This window comes from Nansenia antarctica (genome assembly GCF_963989245.1).
Source record: "Nansenia antarctica genome assembly, chromosome: 1".
In the NCBI taxonomy this organism is placed as follows: domain Eukaryota; kingdom Metazoa; phylum Chordata; class Actinopteri; order Argentiniformes; family Microstomatidae; genus Nansenia; species Nansenia antarctica.
The window spans coordinates 18609910-18628427 of record NC_137674.1 but is presented as its reverse complement, the minus strand read 5'-3'; the positions used below and the strand labels follow the sequence as shown (position 1 = coordinate 18628427).

The following is an 18518-nucleotide window of genomic DNA, read 5'->3' as shown; positions in this document are numbered from 1 at the left end:
GGCAGGGTAGGAGCACAGGTTTCATACAGGTTAGAGCGCCGTTATTCTGTCATGGTCTGATAATGAAGCATTGTTCTTTTTTATTTTATGACTTGTTTGATCGATTGATAGCGTAAAAGTGAAGTTGTGAATGAGTCGCGAGCGTCAATGCTTTTCTACGATACTCCCGATGACGTATCAGTCTTGAAGGGTTGTCCTATTTCATAGGGGTAGATTTCAACCCCTTCGGCTTGTGGCTCTGTTCGAAGGCCTTGGCTCGAAATCGAGTCACACTCGAAAACGAGCCATAGGGGTAGAAAAGGGAATCGGGATTGGGCCTAAGACTGGTCTAAGCCTTAGACTAGTCTTATATTATCAGGTTAGTTCAGTCTAATTAAGACTGCCTGTTGCATAAAAAACAAGACTGACTTATTTTGAGGTTAGGAAGTTAGCCACCTTCCCCCCTGGCTAAGCTTGACTGAAGAGCTGTGTTGCTATGGGAACGAGTCAGGGCGAGTAGCTAGCTAACACTGTAACTCCAGCGCGGTAAACTACTTCACTGGTTAAAACTGCTAAGCAGTATACGGTTCTCCGAATTATATTCCTCCAATATACATACGTTTTCAGCAGAAGAAAATTGTGTTTCTCTCTCATATCTTCCGCCGCTAGGTGGAGCTGTTTCGACCGCATTGTTTTTTTTTTCCTGTCAAGTGTCTTATTTTACCTAGAATGCATTGTGTGGCAGGCTATCTAAGTCAGTCTCACTTTAGTCACTCATAGGCTAGCTTTATGCAACAGGAGCATTTTAGAGTCTATAGCAAGTCTGACTTAAAGTGAGATGTAAGTCTAAGACTGGGTCTATCTTTATGCAACCGGCCCCAGGTGTCCTGAGGTTGAACAACCACGTCCTGTCCATGATCGTGGACAACCACAGCTACTGCTACCTGCTGCCCAAGCAGACCTACATCAACGTGAACGAGGACGCCGCGCGGCCACTGGAGAGGAAGAGGAACTTTGTGTACTGCCTCATCATCCAGATCATGAAGATCGAGAAACAGATGCACATAGACAACCTGGTGTTCAGAGTAAGACCTCACTCAATCACTCTTGTGTGTAAAACCCATGATACCAAAGTAAAGTGAAATAAACACCTTCAGGTCTGATGCTTGTGTAACCCTCTCCTGAGGTACTATTTCAATTAATTCAATAAAGATATAACAGGATTCGGAGTCTTAACTGTTGATGTTGATCTGGCTAACTTTTCTTGTTTACAAATAGATCAGATATTACACGTTTTTTATTTATTTATATTTTATTTTACCTTTATTTTACCAGGCGAGACAATTAAGAACAAAATTCTTATTTACAAAGTGTATGTAATTGTGATTGTATGTCCCCAGAAAACAAGTATATAAACCCGTAAATGTAAAGGGAATAGCAAAAATAGGGTTCTTTCATTTTATATATGTGTACTTGGATTCTGTTTAGTAATGTGATGTCACTGACATGTGCCGTACACCTGTCTTTCCTCTCCTCCCCTCCCCTCTCCACCCCTCTCAGGTGTTGGACTTGTGTCAGAAGCAGGACTCGGGACGCCTCCTAGGTGCGGTGCCGAGGAGGCGTCCGGGCACGGGGCGCTTCAGCTGCTGCACCACCGACGTGCTATCCTGCGTCATGCACATCATCAGCAAGGGCTACATCAGGCGCAACGAGGACAGCCCCCACATCGTGGAGTTCCTGCCCGAGGACCCCTCCACCCCTCAGAAGGGCCAGGCACACTTCTCCTTCAGCCAGGCCGAGCTGAAGAAGGGCGCCAGCGACAACGCAGACATCAGGTGTGCAGACGACCCTTGACCTCGTCGGGGACGTAGGTTTTTTTATATCAGGGGTGGAAACTGGAAACTTGTCTTTCTATCTATTTTTTTTTCTATCCACTATTGTCTTCCATAGCCATCCCAAAAATGCTTTGATAGATAACTCATAGAGCATGTCATGGGTTGATATTTTCAGCCCTGACGCTGGAAGAATTCCTTATGCCGTATGTGCTGTCCTAGTAAAAAAAAAAAAAAATAGGGCATTTCTGCTTTATTGGGGTAGAGACAGGAGAGATTGACAGGAAGGATGGGTGAGAGAGAGGAGGGATGACATGCAGGATATGTCGACGGCAGGAATCAAACCAGAGCAATTACGTGGCATTCACTTAAGTGAACTACGCCACCCAGGCCCCCCCCTCCCAAGTTTTTAAGTGCCTGGCAACCACTGTCTCATACTGACACTGTTGTTCTCTGCCATTGCTCTCTTAATGAATTCAGTCCTTGACTCTAATATTTTGACAAATGCTGCTACATGACAAAATGATGCTTCAGAATGTTATACTAAGTAAAAGAATAAAGAAGAATGTTCAGGAATGCTTTGATTTGGCTCAGACATTGTTGAATTCAGACCCACTAGCCTTCCAAATATAAAATAATTATTCTCTGGTATCTTAACATGGTTCTACTCAGACTTCAAACTGACACACTTTTGAGAGGTGAGGCAGCAAAATGTCATGTTTTTGTGTGTGTGTCTCTGTGTGTGTCTCTCTCTCTGTCTGTGTGTGTCTCTGTGTGTGTGTGTCCCTGTGTGTGTCTCTGTGTGTGTTTGTGTGTGTGTGTGTGTGTGTGTGTGTGTGTGTGTGTCTCTCTGTGTGTGTCTGTCTGTGTGTGTCTCTGTCTGTGCGCGTGTGTGTGTGTGTCTCTGTGTCTGTGTCTGTCTGTGTCTGTGTGTGTGTGTCTCTCTGTGACCCTGCAGCCTGGCAGGCCTCAGTACAGACCCTCAGCTTGCAGAAGACGGCGTCCTGGAGGCGGTCATCTTCTCCATGGGCCGGACCATGAACCAGGAGGAGGTCCGGCAGCTGATGCAGCGCACTGTCAATCAGGTCTCCGCCACCCTGAGTCTGGACCTGGACCGGGCCGAGCACCTCCTGGTCTACTGCAGGTGGAACGTGGACCAGCTGATCCAGCGCTACACAGACGAGCCAGACTCCCTGGTCATGGCGGCCGGGCTGAAGAGCCACGACCCCCTGCCGCCCCCCCCCAACCCCGTCTCCAGCTGCCCGGTGTGCCTCATCTCCTACGCGGGGGAGTCGGAGCCCGCCCCCACCCTCTGCTGCATGCACTACTGCTGCAGGGTGAGCTTGATGCCCAGAACGTCTTATTGATATATATGTTACGGTACATGTGGGAAAACTAGGGTCAGGGTTAGGTGCTATGTCGACTTGGTACATGCTGGCATGTCTAACCCTAACCCTAACCCTAACAGTAGCACCCTAGCACCTAACCCTAACCCTAACCCTAGTTTTCCCACATGTACTGTATTACCACATGTACCGTAACACATATATATTATTTTTTTAAGACAAATGTTGAGCCATAGTATCTACTGTAAATGTGTGCAGGTTGACCAATCGTGAGCTTAGAATTATAAGGTTCTATCTCCGTTTAGGGTTAGGTTAAGTTAAGTTTTTACATTCCATTATGTTTTGTGAGATGGAACCTTTGTATTTTATGAATTACTAACTCAAACATTTCAACATTTTAAAAAAATAACACCACACAGGCATTAATAAACACCTAATGGATCAGATTATGTAAAAAAAACTCAATGTTGACAGAAATTGAGATAGAACCTTATAATTCTAATGTCACGCAACGGCTCTTCTAAATGTTGTGGTTGTTTTCTTCTAGTCCTGCTGGCAGGATTACCTCACCGTCAGGATTGAGCAGAATCTGGTGATGAACTGCAACTGTCCAATCACAGACTGCCAAGCTCAGCCCACCTCCCAGTTCTTCTTTAACATCCTCACAGACAAAGACACTATTACCAAGGTATGGAGCCTGATAGGATGTGTTTTCAGTGTGCACTTGTAAACTAGCTTTCATAACTTGCAATATGTACCCTCTCTGTCCCATTCCCCACCTTGTAATGTGTAACCTAACTAGAGACTAATATAGACATGTGTCAAGGGGTCATCAGGAGACTCAGAACTGACAGAGTTAGCTCCTTATGTAGCAGAGGTATAACGACGGTTGGGGACCCCTTCAGTGGAAAGCAGACTGAACAGAGCCTTGTCAATTGTTATGATTTGTATGATGAACAACTGTGTGCTTGATCATCAATTAACGGCCTATAAGAAGCACTGCCTAAAACATGTCTTGGTGCGTTCTCTCTGTGAGGGACTCACCCGGCGCGTCGTGAATCTTAAGGAATAAACGTTCACTTCAATTGTCTATCTTGAGCCAATCTTTAATTACTTTGGGTTCCACCTATCTCGGCCACCACCCATCAAAGAACCATCATTACAGAGCCCTAATAACCTCATCCCTCTAGTTCTCATACACGGCAGGCTCAGGTCACCTTGAGAATTAAGTGACTTGCCCTGGACGCGCTTCCTATGTTCCTACGTTTATGTAGGTAATCATGCGTTACGTCCTCTCAAAGCTATGATTCTCGCGCTTCAAGACAAATAATCCATCTCAAGATACAATCGTAACAGCAGGCGCAATCGACGTCGGATAGGCGTTTTAATTATACAAGAATATTAAGGGGTTTAAGCAAGCCCTCTACCCATCCACCTGTTGACCACGTCATGTTGTCCTCTGTTCCTCCAGTATGAGAGTCATGTTGTCCTCTGTTCCTCCAGTATGAGAGTCATGTTGTCCTCTGTTCCTCCAGTACGAGAGTCATGTTGTCCTCTGTTCCTCCAGTATGAGAGTCATGTTGTCCTCTGTTCCTCCAGTGTGGGAGAGTCATGTTGTCCTCTGTTCCTCCAGTATGAGAGAGTCATGTTGTCCTCTGTTCCTCCAGTATGAGAGAGTCATGTTGTCCTCTGTTCCTCCAGTGTGGGAGAGTCATGTTGTCCTCTGTTCCTCCAGTATGAGAGTCATGTTGTCCTCTGTTCCTCCAGTATGAGAGAGTCATGTTGTCCTCTGTTCCTCCAGTATGAGAGTCATGTTGTCCTCTGTTCCTCCTGTATGAGAGTCATGTTGTCCTCTGTTCCTCCAGTATGAGAGTCATGTTGTCCTCTGTTCCTCCAGTATGAGAGTCATGTTGTCCTCTGTTCCTCCAGTATGAGAGTCATGTTGTCCTCTGTTCCTCCAGTATGAGAGTCATGTTGTCCTCTGTTCCTCCAGTATGAGAGTCATGTTGTCCTCTGTTCCTCCAGTATGAGAGAGTCATGTTGTCCTCTGTTCCTCCAGTACGAGAGTCATGTTGTCCTCTGTTCCTCCAGTACGAGAGTCATGTTGTCCTCTGTTCCTCCAGTATGAGAGAGTCATGTTGTCCTCTGTTCCTCCAGTATGAGAGTCATGTTGTCCTCTGTTCCTCCAGTATGAGAGTCATGTTGTCCTCTGTTCCTCCAGTATGAGAGTCATGTTGTCCTCTGTTCCTCCAGTATGAGAGTCATGTTGTCCTCTGTTCCTCCAGTATGAGAGTCATGTTGTCCTCTGTTCCTCCAGTATGAGAGTCATGTTGTCCTCTGTTCCTCCAGTATGAGAGTCATGTTGTCCTCTGTTCCTCCAGTATGAGAGTCATGTTGTCCTCTGTTCCTCCAGTATGAGAGTCATGTTGTCCTCTGTTCCTCCAGTATGAGAGTCATGTTGTCCTCTGTTCCTCCAGTACGAGAGCGCCCTCCTGCGGGGATACGTGGAGTCCTGCTCTAACCTGACGTGGTGCACCAACCCCCAGGGCTGTGACCAGATCCTGTGCAAGGAGAGCATCGGTAGCATCGGCACCTGCTCCAAGTGCTGCTGGGCCTCCTGCTTCAGCTGCAACTTCCCTGAGGTCAGTGCCTCTGGGTGACCACCTGCCTGTCAACCACCTGCCTTTCACTGTGTCTGTCAACTGGCCTGTCTTTTACCTAAGGCGTTGCACAATTTTCTATTTCAATAATGCTCAAGTTCCTGTTTCAATAATACTTGGCCATGGGTTTAATGTATCTAGTATATCGCTTTATAGCACAACTGGTATAGTTGTAAACTGTATTCTCCCCCCCCCCCCAGGCTCATTACCCAGCCAGTTGCAGCCACATGTCTCAGTGGATGGATGATGGAGGCTACTATGACGGTATGAGCATGGAAGCCCAGAGTAAACACCTTGCCAAACTCATCTCCAAACGCTGCCCCAGCTGCCAGGCCCAGATAGAGAAGAACGAAGGCTGTCTACAGTAAGTACAAAACTACAAGACCAGTCCATTTACATCAAACCATTTCTTTTTTTTTTTACTTAAAATGTTTATTATCATTTTCTTTTATCAAGTGCAGTCAAACAATATTTCACAACATATTGATGTTACATAAAGGTGTCACGGGTAAGTCGCAAAAGAATAACAGTCCATGAATATCTTTCTTAAAAATAAATAATAACATTAAAGTAAAAGAAGAAAAAACAAACAACAACAAAAGTAATCCCTAATTTCATCGCTGGCATAAACAACCACAACAGCCAATAAACATAATCATTATCACCATTATCAACAACAACAGCAGTGTGACAACAGTAACAATAACAACAACCAACAATGGTAAGAGAAAAGAAAGGGAAAAAAAATAAAAATAAATAAATAAAAATAAATAAACACATCTGCATATCAGTCAGATCAAATGAAAATGTAGTGCAATGGATGACCATCTATTAAGGAATGTGTCTAATTTTAATTTCAATAGTGCTGTTGTACGTTCCATGTTGTAAACATGTTGGATTCTTTCCCTCCATTGTATAACTGTTGGGGGGTGTGGCTTCAGCCAGGAGGCTGTGATTACTTTGTTAGCTATAGGCTAGGTGCACGATCTCACTACTTCCTGAAAGGCAACTGGTATGAACATATCCTGTCTCACTCTATTGGTTTAATTGATTAATCAGCTGTGCACTAAGGCTGCAACTAACGATTATTTTGATAATCGATTAATCTGCCGATTATTTTTCGGTTAGTCGATTAATCGGATACAAAAAAGCGGGGGGGGAAATAATTTTAAAAAATGTAATATTTATAATATATATATATAATTATAAAAAGATTTATTTTGCACATTTTATTTTATGTTTTCTAAATCAGCCAGGCCTATACATATACATGTGCAAAATGAATAAGTATTAATAAAAAATAAAACATAATATAAATAAAAAAGGCTTTGCTACATCAAATAGGTTTAACAACAGGCCATGGACTATGACGGTAGATTGTTTCAATAAAGTAGTTGAACTCTAGCTCAATACATGCATTGTTTTAGGTAATAACTTTGCTTAATGTAAAGGTCAGTAACCCAAAGTGCAATATAGGCTACAGACAAGACACTAATGTTTTTATATAACAGATATGCTCCAAAACAATGCAATGTGTCCTCTCACTCCATACAATAGGCTAGGCGACAGTCAGTGCCTCACTCTAACTCACGGGTAGCTTGGTAGGCTACCACTAGCTAGCCTTTAGCTTATCACCTCTGCTCTACCACTGACGTTAGCCAGCTAGCTAAATACACTTGTCATGCAATATTGAATTCATGAATGCGAGCAAACACTCACTGGCTATCGCATTACATTACAGTCATTTAGCTGACGCTTCGCCAGAACTCACACTAACGCATTTGCATGGAGAGCAGGAGACCATGGAAGGGCTGAGCCCAGCAGGACTTGTATAATAAAACAATAGGAAGTTAGCTGTAACCCTCCTCTATAGAAACATAGTTAGTGTAACCCTCCTCTATAGAAACATAGTTAGTGTAACCCTCCTCTATAGAAACATAGTTAGTGTAACCCTCCTCTATAGAAACATAGTTCGTGCTCTGGTTCTCAGCACAGCTACGCAGACTACAGCTGGACGAGCAGCGTAGTGACAGTCAGCTAGCGGCAGCAGCGAGCTAACCCTGCTAGCTAACTCACTAGCATGTCCTGACAGCAGACAGCAGACAGCTTCACTCTCAAGGCTTTTGAGTAGCATGATTTAAATGTAGCCGCCGCGCCGGTGTAGGTACCGGATTTTCCCACTTTTCCGGTTCCGGTCATAGGTTCTGCCCTTTCCGGCCATAGGTAGCGCTATGATTCGCTATGATTCGCGATGCCTACACCGGCCGCAAGACAGCGTGGCGTGCGTCAACAGGAAGTAGGTTTGTTATGGAAACAAAACCCGAAAAAAAAAAAAATGTAAAAAAAAAAAAAACAACGAATCGATAATGGCATAATGGAAAATTTCGTTATCGATTTAATCGATACGTTGTTGCAGCCCTACTGTGCACTGTGTGTTCCAACGGTTTACCGCACAGCTGATTAATCAATTAAACCAATAGAGTGAGACAGGATATGTTCATACCAGTTGCCTTTCAGGAAGTAGTGAGATCGTGCACCTAGCCTATTAAGAGAAGGATTCTCAGTTGGTATGTTTGGCTGTTTTCTTCAAGATCAGCTGGGATTCCCTAATATGAAATGTGATGGTTCTAGAGGTAGATCTATAGAGAGACATTTTTTAATTTCTCTTTGTATATTTTGCCAGTATTCTAATATCTTTGGGCAGTCCCAAAATATATGCGTGTGATCTCCAACCATGTCACAACCCCTCCAGCAGTGATCTGAGGTGGTGCTCCATTTCGATGTTATAAGTGGAGTGTAAAAGTATCTCATTTTAATTTTCCATCCAAATTCCTTCCAGTTTGGGCTATTGGTTACCTTATGTCCCTGACTGCATGAAGTCTCCCATTACTCATCTGAAATGATTGTGTTCATTTCTAGTTCCCATTTTTCTTTAATATCTAAGTTATCTTCTTTTAACTCTTCCTGCAATATCTTGTAGATACGTGATATGAACTTTGTCTTCACTGTTCCTTTAGTTGTTAATATAAAGAGGTGTTCTAGTTGTGTTGGTAATGAGCAGAGCTGTTCCCATTCTTGGTGATTTTGTAAATAGTGTCTAATTTGCAAGTATCTATAGAAGTCTTGATTTGGTAAGTCATATTCCTCTTTGAGTTGTTCAAATGATTTGAGGACTGCTTTGTCAAATAGCTGGTCCAGAACCACTAAACCGCTTTCCTTCCATTTCAGGAATCCCTTGTCTAACCTAGCTGGAGGAAACTCACAGTTGTTTGCTATCATTATAGCTCTGGAAGTGGCCATGGGAAGTTGTAGCTTTTTCCTCACAGTTGACCATATTTGTAAAGTGTTTTTGCTCCATACATTTGTAACTTTCTTTTTCCCCCATATATCTTGGTTTAAGAATGGTATTGAATGTAAAGGTACATTTGGGCATTCACTCTGCTCCATTCCCACCCATATAGTGTCAGTGTCTTGGGATATCCATGCAATCATTGCTCTGAGTTGGGCTGGCCAGTAATATTTTTTCAGGCTAGGTAGGTCCAGACCTCCTCTTTCTTTTGTGCAGAGTAGTCTTTTAAATTTAATTCTGGGTCGTTTGCCTTGCCAAATGAACCTGGACAACCATTTATCCAATACAGAGAAGGTGGAAACAGGAACATAAATAGGTAGTGATTGGAAGAGGAATAGCAACCTTGGTAAAATATTAATTCTTATACTTTCTATTCTTCCTATCAAGGAGAGTGGTAGGATTTCCCATCTTGCAAGGTCCTCTTTTATGTGGCCCATCAATTTCCCATAGTTGGCTTTAAACAATTTAGATAAGTCTGTTGTTATAATAATTCCCAAGTATTTAAATCCCTGCGACCAGTGGAAGTCAAGCCTACCTGACAATTGATTTGGCCAATGTCCAACCAACATCATTGCCTCTGATTTTGATTGGTTGATCTGATAACCAGAGAGTTCTCCATATTTCTTTATGGTATCTATCAGTGCAGGGACCGAAAGGACCGGGTCGCTTACATAAGTCAGAATATCATCCGCATAAAGGGAAATCTTGTGCTCCTTGTTTCCCATGTCCTTTATGCCTTTTATTTCCTCCTTCTGTCTTATAGACGCTGCCAGGGGTTCAATATTTTTAGCGAACAGCAGGGGGCTAAGACAGTCCCCTTGTACAACCTGGTCTCACACGGCAGACTCCAAACGTCGAATTCCGATGTGTAGCTCGCAGGGGTGCGCCTGCTATGTGCGCCTGTCGGGGCTTCTCTCGGGATTATTCCATTTTGAATTGCACTTGCATTAATTAGTCAGGCCACATTTAGGGTCAGGGTTAAGGTTAGGGTTAAGGTTAAGGTTAGGGTTAAGGTTAGGGTTAGGGTAACCCTAACCCTCTCCGTTGGTTGTATCTCAAAATGTGGCCTAACTAATTAATGCAAATGCAATTCAAAATGGAATAATCCCGAGAGAAGCCCCGACAGGCGCACATAACAGGCGCACCCCTGCGCTTTCAAACGAGCTACCCCAATCTCACGTTTGGATGCGATGGAAAACGTCGAATTCTGACGTCTGCCGTGTGAGACCAGGCTGCCTTGTATCACCCCTCTTTGTAAGTCAAAGAACCCAGAACAGCATCCATTTACTCTGACACGTGATTTTGGATTTCTGTAAATAACTCTGACCCAATCTATAAATTCTGGGTGAAATCCCATTGCAGATAGTGTGCTGTATAAAAAGTCCCAATTCACGGTGTCAAATGCTTTCTGTGCGTCAAAGCTTATTAACATTGATGTTTGCTTATTTCTTTTAGCGCAAGTAATGATGTTTAGGGTTCTTCTTATATTGTTCGCACCTTGCCGATTAGGGATGAATCCTGTTTGATCTGGGTTTATCAAAGTAGTAACATCAAACCATTTCAAGGTGTATTAGCAGTATAGTGTCTGGAATGAATGACATCCTTGCAAACGTCTCCTTTGTTTTTTTAACATTCAGTATGACCTGTGCCAAATGTAACCATGGCTTTTGCTGGAGATGCCTCAAGCCATGGAAACCAACACACAAAGATTATTACAACTGCTCAGCTATGGTGAGTCCATTTGACTTGGATCAAATGTAATCTGTGTTGGCAAGATACATTTCTAATGCAAATGCAAGATTAACTTTGTACCATTTAGAGGTTAGGTTTGCTTCTTTTCACTTAGATATTAATTGTAAAAGGCATTTTGACTAGTGGTGCCCATATTTTTGCACCCCACTGTATAACGGTCTGGGCACGCACAGTAAAGTCTCTTGTTGTTTGCCTTGGTATAACCGTAAAACCGCCCAACCCTAATACACACCTCCTCCTAATACACACCTAATACACACCTAATACACACCTCCTCCTAATACACACCTAATACACACCTAATACACACCTAATACACACCTCCTCCTAATACACACCTAATACACACCTCCTCCTAATACACACCTAATACACACCTAATACACACCTCCTCCTAATACACACCTCCTCCTAATACACACCTAATACACACCTAATACACACCTCCTCCTAATACACACCTAATACACACCTCCTCCTAATACACACCTAATACACACCTAATACACACCTCTTTCTCTGTATTTCTACAGGTGAGTAAAGCTGCAAGGCAGGAGAAAAAGTTCCAAGACTACAATGAAAGATGCACTTTCCACAACCAGGCCAAGGTACTGGATACTTTATGAACCAAAGAGAAACAACATGTATTCACTGAAAGATCGTTTTCAAAAGTGCCATTCTGTTCATTTGATTATTTTTATTTATTTAATTTTTTAATTCTTCCTACTGTCAAGGACTTTGCCATCAGTCTGGAAAAGAAAGTTGCCTCCATCAACGAAGCCCTCCAAATGAAGCCCTTGACATTTGTCATCGACGCCTGCAAGGTCCTTGCTCAAGCTCGCAAGGTAAGAGTGGGCAACCATGTGATTATCCTTTAATGAGGAAGTTTGATTTGTCAAACCATGGTATGATTATGCTTTTTTATTTAAAAGACACAAGACATCTGCAGTTATCCATTACATGTCTCATCACAATAACTGATATGAATGTCCTATGTAGGTGCTGGCCTACTCTTGTGTGTACAGCTACTACAACCAGGACACGGAGAAGATGGATGTGATGGAGCATCAGATGGAGGCTCTGGACCTGCACACCAACGCCCTGCAGATCCTGCTGGGTAAGAACTTGTGACGTTAGAATTATAACGGTTATAACAATTATACAAAGGTTCCATCTCACAAAACATAATGGAATGTAAAAACTTTGACGCTCTATATCTCTGAACTACCGGTACCCTAAACGGAGATAGAACCTTTATAATTCTAATATCACGAACTGTTCCATCTTTAGGTGGCACCATTGTAATATCATGAACTGTTCCATCTTTAGGTGGCACCATTGTAATATCATGACGGTTTTAATATTGAATGTCAGTTGGCACAGCTGCTACTTGCCTAATTATATGTACCAAGCCCTTCATGTGTGTTTTCCCTTCAGAGGAGACTTTGTTGCAGTGCACTGATCTAGCATCCTGCGTCCGCCTCCTGAAGCCATTACACCTCATCTCCGGCCTGGAGCTCATCCGCCGCATTCAAGAGCGCCTAGTGGCCATTTTACAACACTCTACACAGGTAGGGAGGAATGAACTCCCCACACTCTCTGAAGAGCTGAGTAAAAACGGTTAAGTGTGGTCATAATAATTATTGAATGCTTTGTTGTCCGATCAACAGCAAGTCATGAAGGGTTTTAGGGATACGCTGATACTTGTATCCGATACTGTGCTCATGTACTCGTAAAACTACTCGGATACATCCGCTCCCAATACCACTTTATGGCAACGTAACATAACCTCTCGTAGCAGGTAGGCAGAGGAAGAGCAATTTTAGGATAAGTGATGATGACAACAAAAGTAGAGCGGACTGCAAACTACACTCTGCTCAATTCTGTATGTGACAGGGTCTGGGGCCTCATTTATAAAACTTTGCGTAGAACTGGTGTAAAAAGGTTACGTACATAGACAAGCAAAAACGTTTCCGGCACAAGATTCTGATTTATAACAGTGCGCACACACGTCCCACACGTCCTGCAAATCCCGACAGAAAGGCGGAAAAAAAAGAAAATTCCCCCAGTGAAATTCTGCACAACAGTTCTGCGCAATATATTGCACTTGTATCTACCCAACTGACTCATCGAAAACGGAATCAGTTTAAACGTTATTTGTCCTACTGTTCACTTCATTATTTATGTTTCATAACATGCAAGTATTGTTTCATAATTACAGATCCAATTAAATATGATTCTAGATTAAACTACAACATATTTGAGGGGTTCTTTTGCAAAAACAGATATCTCTGTATTTATTATCTTAAATCATGTTTGTTCGTTTTTTTAGATTACATTACGATCAACTTTATTGTCATTAACAGAGTACATGTACTAAGACAACGAAACGCGGCATCTAACCAGATGTATGGACATTGCATGGTTGGACAGTGAGTACAAGTAAATTAATATAAAGTCAGTATACGTGCAATGAATATAAATGTTGATATATTTGCTTGAATATCAGTATAGTAAAGATATATGTACAGTGGACAGGACAAGGGCGTACAGGACAAGGTGTGCGTTCGAATGGGTCTGAGTTTGTGTGGAGGGCCGCACATTTTCACATCAAGTATTTTCTTTTTCTAAATCCAAACATTTGCGTCAAAGTTGCGTATTTATGGTTTCTTGCGTAGGCAACGTTTATAAATGTAAACATACAACACTCCACTAAGTGTGGTCATAGTAACTATTGAATGCTTTGGTTTCTGATCAACAGCAAGTCATTAACGATTTTAGGAATACACAGATTAAGATAGAAACCGGCTTGGGGACCAAAACACCAGACCCTGTCACATATTTAATTTGTTACAGTCAGAAAGTGAGGAACAACTGATGAAAATAAAACATGTTTTCAAAGTCATTGTTAGAACTATAATGGTATTATTAAGCACTCGGTACTCATTATTGGTACTTGATATCGGCAAGTACCCAAATGTACTTGTACTTGGTCTGGAAAAAAGTGCTATCGCGCATCCCTAAAGGGTTTCCTATCTGGTCTCTCGAAACACAGGACTTTCGAGTGGGGTACCAGTCCAAAACAGGTCAGGAACAGGAATCTGCTCAAGCTTCGAACGTCGCTGACGCCACAGACACTAACAAAGCGTGAGTACATGACATAAAAAAATAAAGTGGATCTCCACATTCCAGCATTATATTTTCTGTTCCTGATGCGCATGGCTCAGGAATGAACAGGGTTTCCTCTCTGCAGGGCCAAGTCAGGGGGCTCTGACTCTGGTGACTCTGACAACAACAACAACATCGGCGAGGACCTTGAAGACGAAGCCGAGGAGGACGATGAGTATGACGATGAGTACGTCCCAGAGTGGCAAGAAGAATATGATGAAGATGACATAGACGAGGATGACTTCTTCTCTGATGACGACGAGACAGAGAACCTAGGGAGGACTTTCTGTAACTAAATATCAAACCACATTTAACTTGAACTAAATATCAAAACATTTAAAAAAAAATAGGAAGGGAAATTGGCAGTGAAATATGTGCAGGCACTGCAAGCACCATATGGATATATTAGTCAAATAGTATATAGAAACACACACCAGAAAAGAGGTCTTGTTACAGAGGGAAAGTTTGGGTTAAGGCTGGGTCATTTTTCTGGTCTGTCTCTTTGTGCTGACCATTCAGTTTCAATCCCATGTAAGCTGCCATTGTTCAAAGGCTGCATTTACAATGTCAATTTTTTCTATTTTTTTTTTTGTTCTAATGTTAATTCATATAGGTCTGAATTCGTATGGCCTTTTCCACATTAAACTTTTTTTTTTCTTTTTTTCTGATATGGGTACCATGGCTATCACACACGGAATGAAGGATCCTTTCATGAAAATATATTTGGGAACAAAGCCCGTACTTTTGTTTAATGCAGATGCTGCTGCTTTGGATTTACCTGCACCACTGAAAAAAACAAGGGATTTATCATCCAATGCTAGGAAGGCTGTTAGTCTTAGTTTTATGTTTGTTTTTGTATATTGTATACTGACATCGAATTAGCAGTAGAGAATATTTCTTTCATTACCAAAAGGTTTGCCTTGATTTATTTTGCATTACATGGATATGCCTTCATTCAATAAAGAACCCATGAATCAGATAAACAATATATTTAGTATCTTTATCTTATGATGTTAAATGCTGTTAAACTACATTTTAGGTTCATGTTTGGTGAGTAATATTTTCATCTGTGTTAAAAGGGCAAACTTTAGAACAAAAACCACGTTGGTTGTTCCTGAAGATAGAGGGGGATATCAGAAACATGGCTTCTGCCTCTGAAATCTCACTGCAATATCAGTTTGAAAGTGTCACAGTTCGTTTGCATTATTTGCTAAGAAAAAACGTGTTTTTTGCTAAGCAAAAACGTGTTTCTGCTAACTTTAAGTTTTTTTGTTTTTTTTTACATGTCGAAGTTCAACTGTATAGGGGTTGAGAGATCTGATTCTCAACATCCCACTTTGCTGTATGTTGAGAGATCCTTATGTTCATATTGTTCATTGCCGAAAATCTTTCTGATCTCATTATAATGCAGCTGTGCTACTTCAGCTGACAAAATAAACGCTTTTCTGCTATCATGAAGTGCAAATGTTATTAAGCAATAATACATGTGTTAAGACTTTTACCATGGCTGTGACGAATCATGTAATTTAAAAAAAGCAATCAACATCATATACATCACATGATTAAACACAGTGACACACCATTTAAGCACACACACAGGCTGTGTTCGGAATAGCATACTAGCATACTACTCATACTAGATATGGCGTAGATTTGAGTATGCGAGAGCGTTCACACTGTACAGTATGCCAGATTTGAGTATGTGAGAAATTTAGTATATATACTATATTTTCTGAATAATTTAAGTGTGTTATGACTGGACACTTCTGGAGTACTGCTTCCCCAAAATGCATTGCGCGTCCAGGGTTGCCAGATGGGGTGGGTTACCGCCGAATGGGCTACTGGATTTAGAGGTTATAGAAAGTTTAGGCTGTAAATTGTAAATCCCATCTGGCAACCCTGTGCACTTTCAGCCTCGTCAAACTGCGTCATACAAACTTGTCATACAGCTGTTGTTTACATTGTCCGATAGCCTGGGGACCGAAAGCTCGCAATAAATATTTTTTTGCACAGATTTGAGTGTGCAGATGGTGCTTTTTTGCACTCTAATTTATACTCTTCAAGCTGCAGCACCCCAGCTAAGTGTGATTACGGATGAGCGGTGGTATTTTCACTATACTGGGAATTAACATGGTGAAATGCATTCTTAGACAAGGCTACGTCGTCATGATTACAAATATTCCACTTGAAATGCATGAAATCAAGTTTATTTGTGTCTTACACACACGAATCCCAGTATTTTAGCTTCAGACAGACAAGTTGGTTGTAGTGCTTGCTGCAGCAAGCCCACGATATGTTATTGCTCATATATATTTATTTTAATCATGTTCTTTTACCAACTGCTGAGACAACAATATAGTAAGCTAGTTACTTGAGCTAACTAAAGATATTGGCCCCCCAAATTATTTTACAACTTGTAATTATATTACGATGTTTCTGTCGAACTCCGTAAGTGAAGGTATGTAAGCAACGCAGGGTGCGTTCGTAAATTCGCTCAGAGTGCCGGAGCGCACACTGGGTTCAACGTCATAAAGGGACCAGGTAATTTGATTGGACAAGAGGCATTCCATGAGTGCTGATCAGATTTCCAGGGCGAATTTACGAACGCATGTGTATGTAGCTAGCAAACAGAAGACGAAAAAAAATACTTATCAGATATATAAACAGGTTATTTTGATAAACTGGACACATTTTGGGAATATATGTGGTTACTTTCTCGCCTGAAAACATTAAAACTTCATAAAATGACATGTTAACACTTGTAAAGCCAAAATTACAGCTTTTATGCGGGATGACCTGGCCTGGAAGGACAACACAAAAGGCACCATCAAGAGGGCACAACAGCGGCTATACACCCTGAGATGCCTCAGGAAAGAACACAACAAGCAGGAGATACTGGTGGCCTTCTACCACGGCGCAGTGGAGAGCATCCTCACCTACGGCATCTCCAACTGGTTCCACAGCTGCACAACAGCGGAGAGAAACGCGCTACAGAGAGTCGTGAGAACAGCACAGAAGATCACCGGCGCCCCCCTCCCCTCCCTGGAGGAGCTGTACAACACACGCTGTCTCAGGAGGGCCTCCAAGATCTCCAGGGACCCGACCCACCCTGGGCACGTACACTTTGTCAAGCTGCCCTCGAACAGGAGGTACAGGACCCCGGCCGCTAAGACAAACAGACTGAAGGACTGCTTCTACCACAGGGCCGTCAAGGCCCTGAACACAGAAAAGGCCTAAGTTCTGGGCCCAGGACAGTCCGGACGGATTGTATGGCAGCTAGTGCTGAGGCACAAACATGTACATTTTCAAGCCTGCAAACTGTGACACTTTAAAATAATGTGAAAAAATACTTTTGTGCAATATGACAACCCTAGTTGACTATCTGTGCAGTATAGTACAGTGGATTGTGTACATAGCCTTTATTGATGTAAACCAGCTCCTTACCTTCTTGTGATTTTATGCTTTTATGCTTTTTCTAAAATGTGTGTTTTTTTCCCTTTCCTAACACCAGGGGAGCCACCCCTCCTAAATTTCGTTGTTTGGTACCTGTACTGTAGCAATGACAAATAAAGTCCATTCCATTCCATTTTAGCCAATGGAGGTGTGATTGAAAATGTCTTTGTTTCATTGTATTGCTTATGCTATGCTAGCTAGGTGCATAGAGCCGGAGGGCACAGTATATGCCCATATTTGGTTATGTCATGTGCAACTAAGCCGGTTGAGTGGAAAGTCCCCATGTCCCCAAGTTCCTCTTATTTCACTTTTTTGACAGTTTCGATCTAGTGATACCTGACATTCGGGCCGTTTGGGTTTTCACCAATAAGAACACGACACCACCCTCGGATCGAACCAATCAATGATCTTGGCTCGCAGGTATCAAAAAGGTAGTGCAGCCTCAGCTCAGCGCACATTCTGCCAGTCAAAAACCTTAAAATCTACAAGCTTCTATCAAATTGAGGTAAGTCGTGTCTCACTTCATTTGAATTCAAGTTGGTCTTATGTGTGTCTGTTGAAAACTGTGTATGCTCCAGGTCGAGCCGGTGATTTGAGTACACAGGTACAAGAAAATCCGCCCCAGAGGTTCAAAATGAAGGTTTAAATTCCCCGCTCCTGGCGAAATGCATTCTGGGAGGCAGTATGCATACTGTGTAAACGGTCGGCTGGTTTTCGCATACTTATTATGAATTTAGTAGGCAGTATGCATTATATACTCATTGAGTATGCTAGTATGCAGTATGCTAGTATGCTATTCCGAACACAGCCACAGTCCTTGTACATATCGACTGTTCCATGTACTGTCTGTGGGCGAAAGAAAAGTTCCTGTCATGCGAGTCCAAATAAATAATCGATATAAAATACATAATGGTGGAATATTTGCATGACGCCTTTGGTAGTTTATATCACTCCATACTGTAGTAGTAGTGGTCTCAAT

At 42.2% G+C, this 18518-nt stretch overlaps 1 protein-coding gene across 1 annotated transcript in view; it reads left to right on the top strand.

The window, feature by feature from the left end:
* cul9 (cullin 9) overlaps window positions 1-15474 on the top strand; it is a 72664-nt gene extending 57190 nt beyond the window's left edge. Inside the window, exons 30-42 of the mRNA XM_080544950.1 lie at window positions 862-1064; window positions 1540-1814; window positions 2770-3148; window positions 3705-3845; window positions 5635-5799; window positions 6018-6181; window positions 10804-10897; window positions 11452-11526; window positions 11653-11763; window positions 11918-12035; window positions 12356-12489; window positions 13974-14065; window positions 14172-15474. Of these exons, the coding sequence (XP_080401076.1) occupies window positions 862-1064; window positions 1540-1814; window positions 2770-3148; window positions 3705-3845; window positions 5635-5799; window positions 6018-6181; window positions 10804-10897; window positions 11452-11526; window positions 11653-11763; window positions 11918-12035; window positions 12356-12489; window positions 13974-14065; window positions 14172-14382 (2162 nt within the window). The 3' untranslated portion in view covers window positions 14383-15474. The remainder of the gene's footprint in view (window positions 1-861; window positions 1065-1539; window positions 1815-2769; window positions 3149-3704; window positions 3846-5634; window positions 5800-6017; window positions 6182-10803; window positions 10898-11451; window positions 11527-11652; window positions 11764-11917; window positions 12036-12355; window positions 12490-13973; window positions 14066-14171) is intronic.
* Window positions 15475-18518: the final 3044 nt, after the last annotated feature.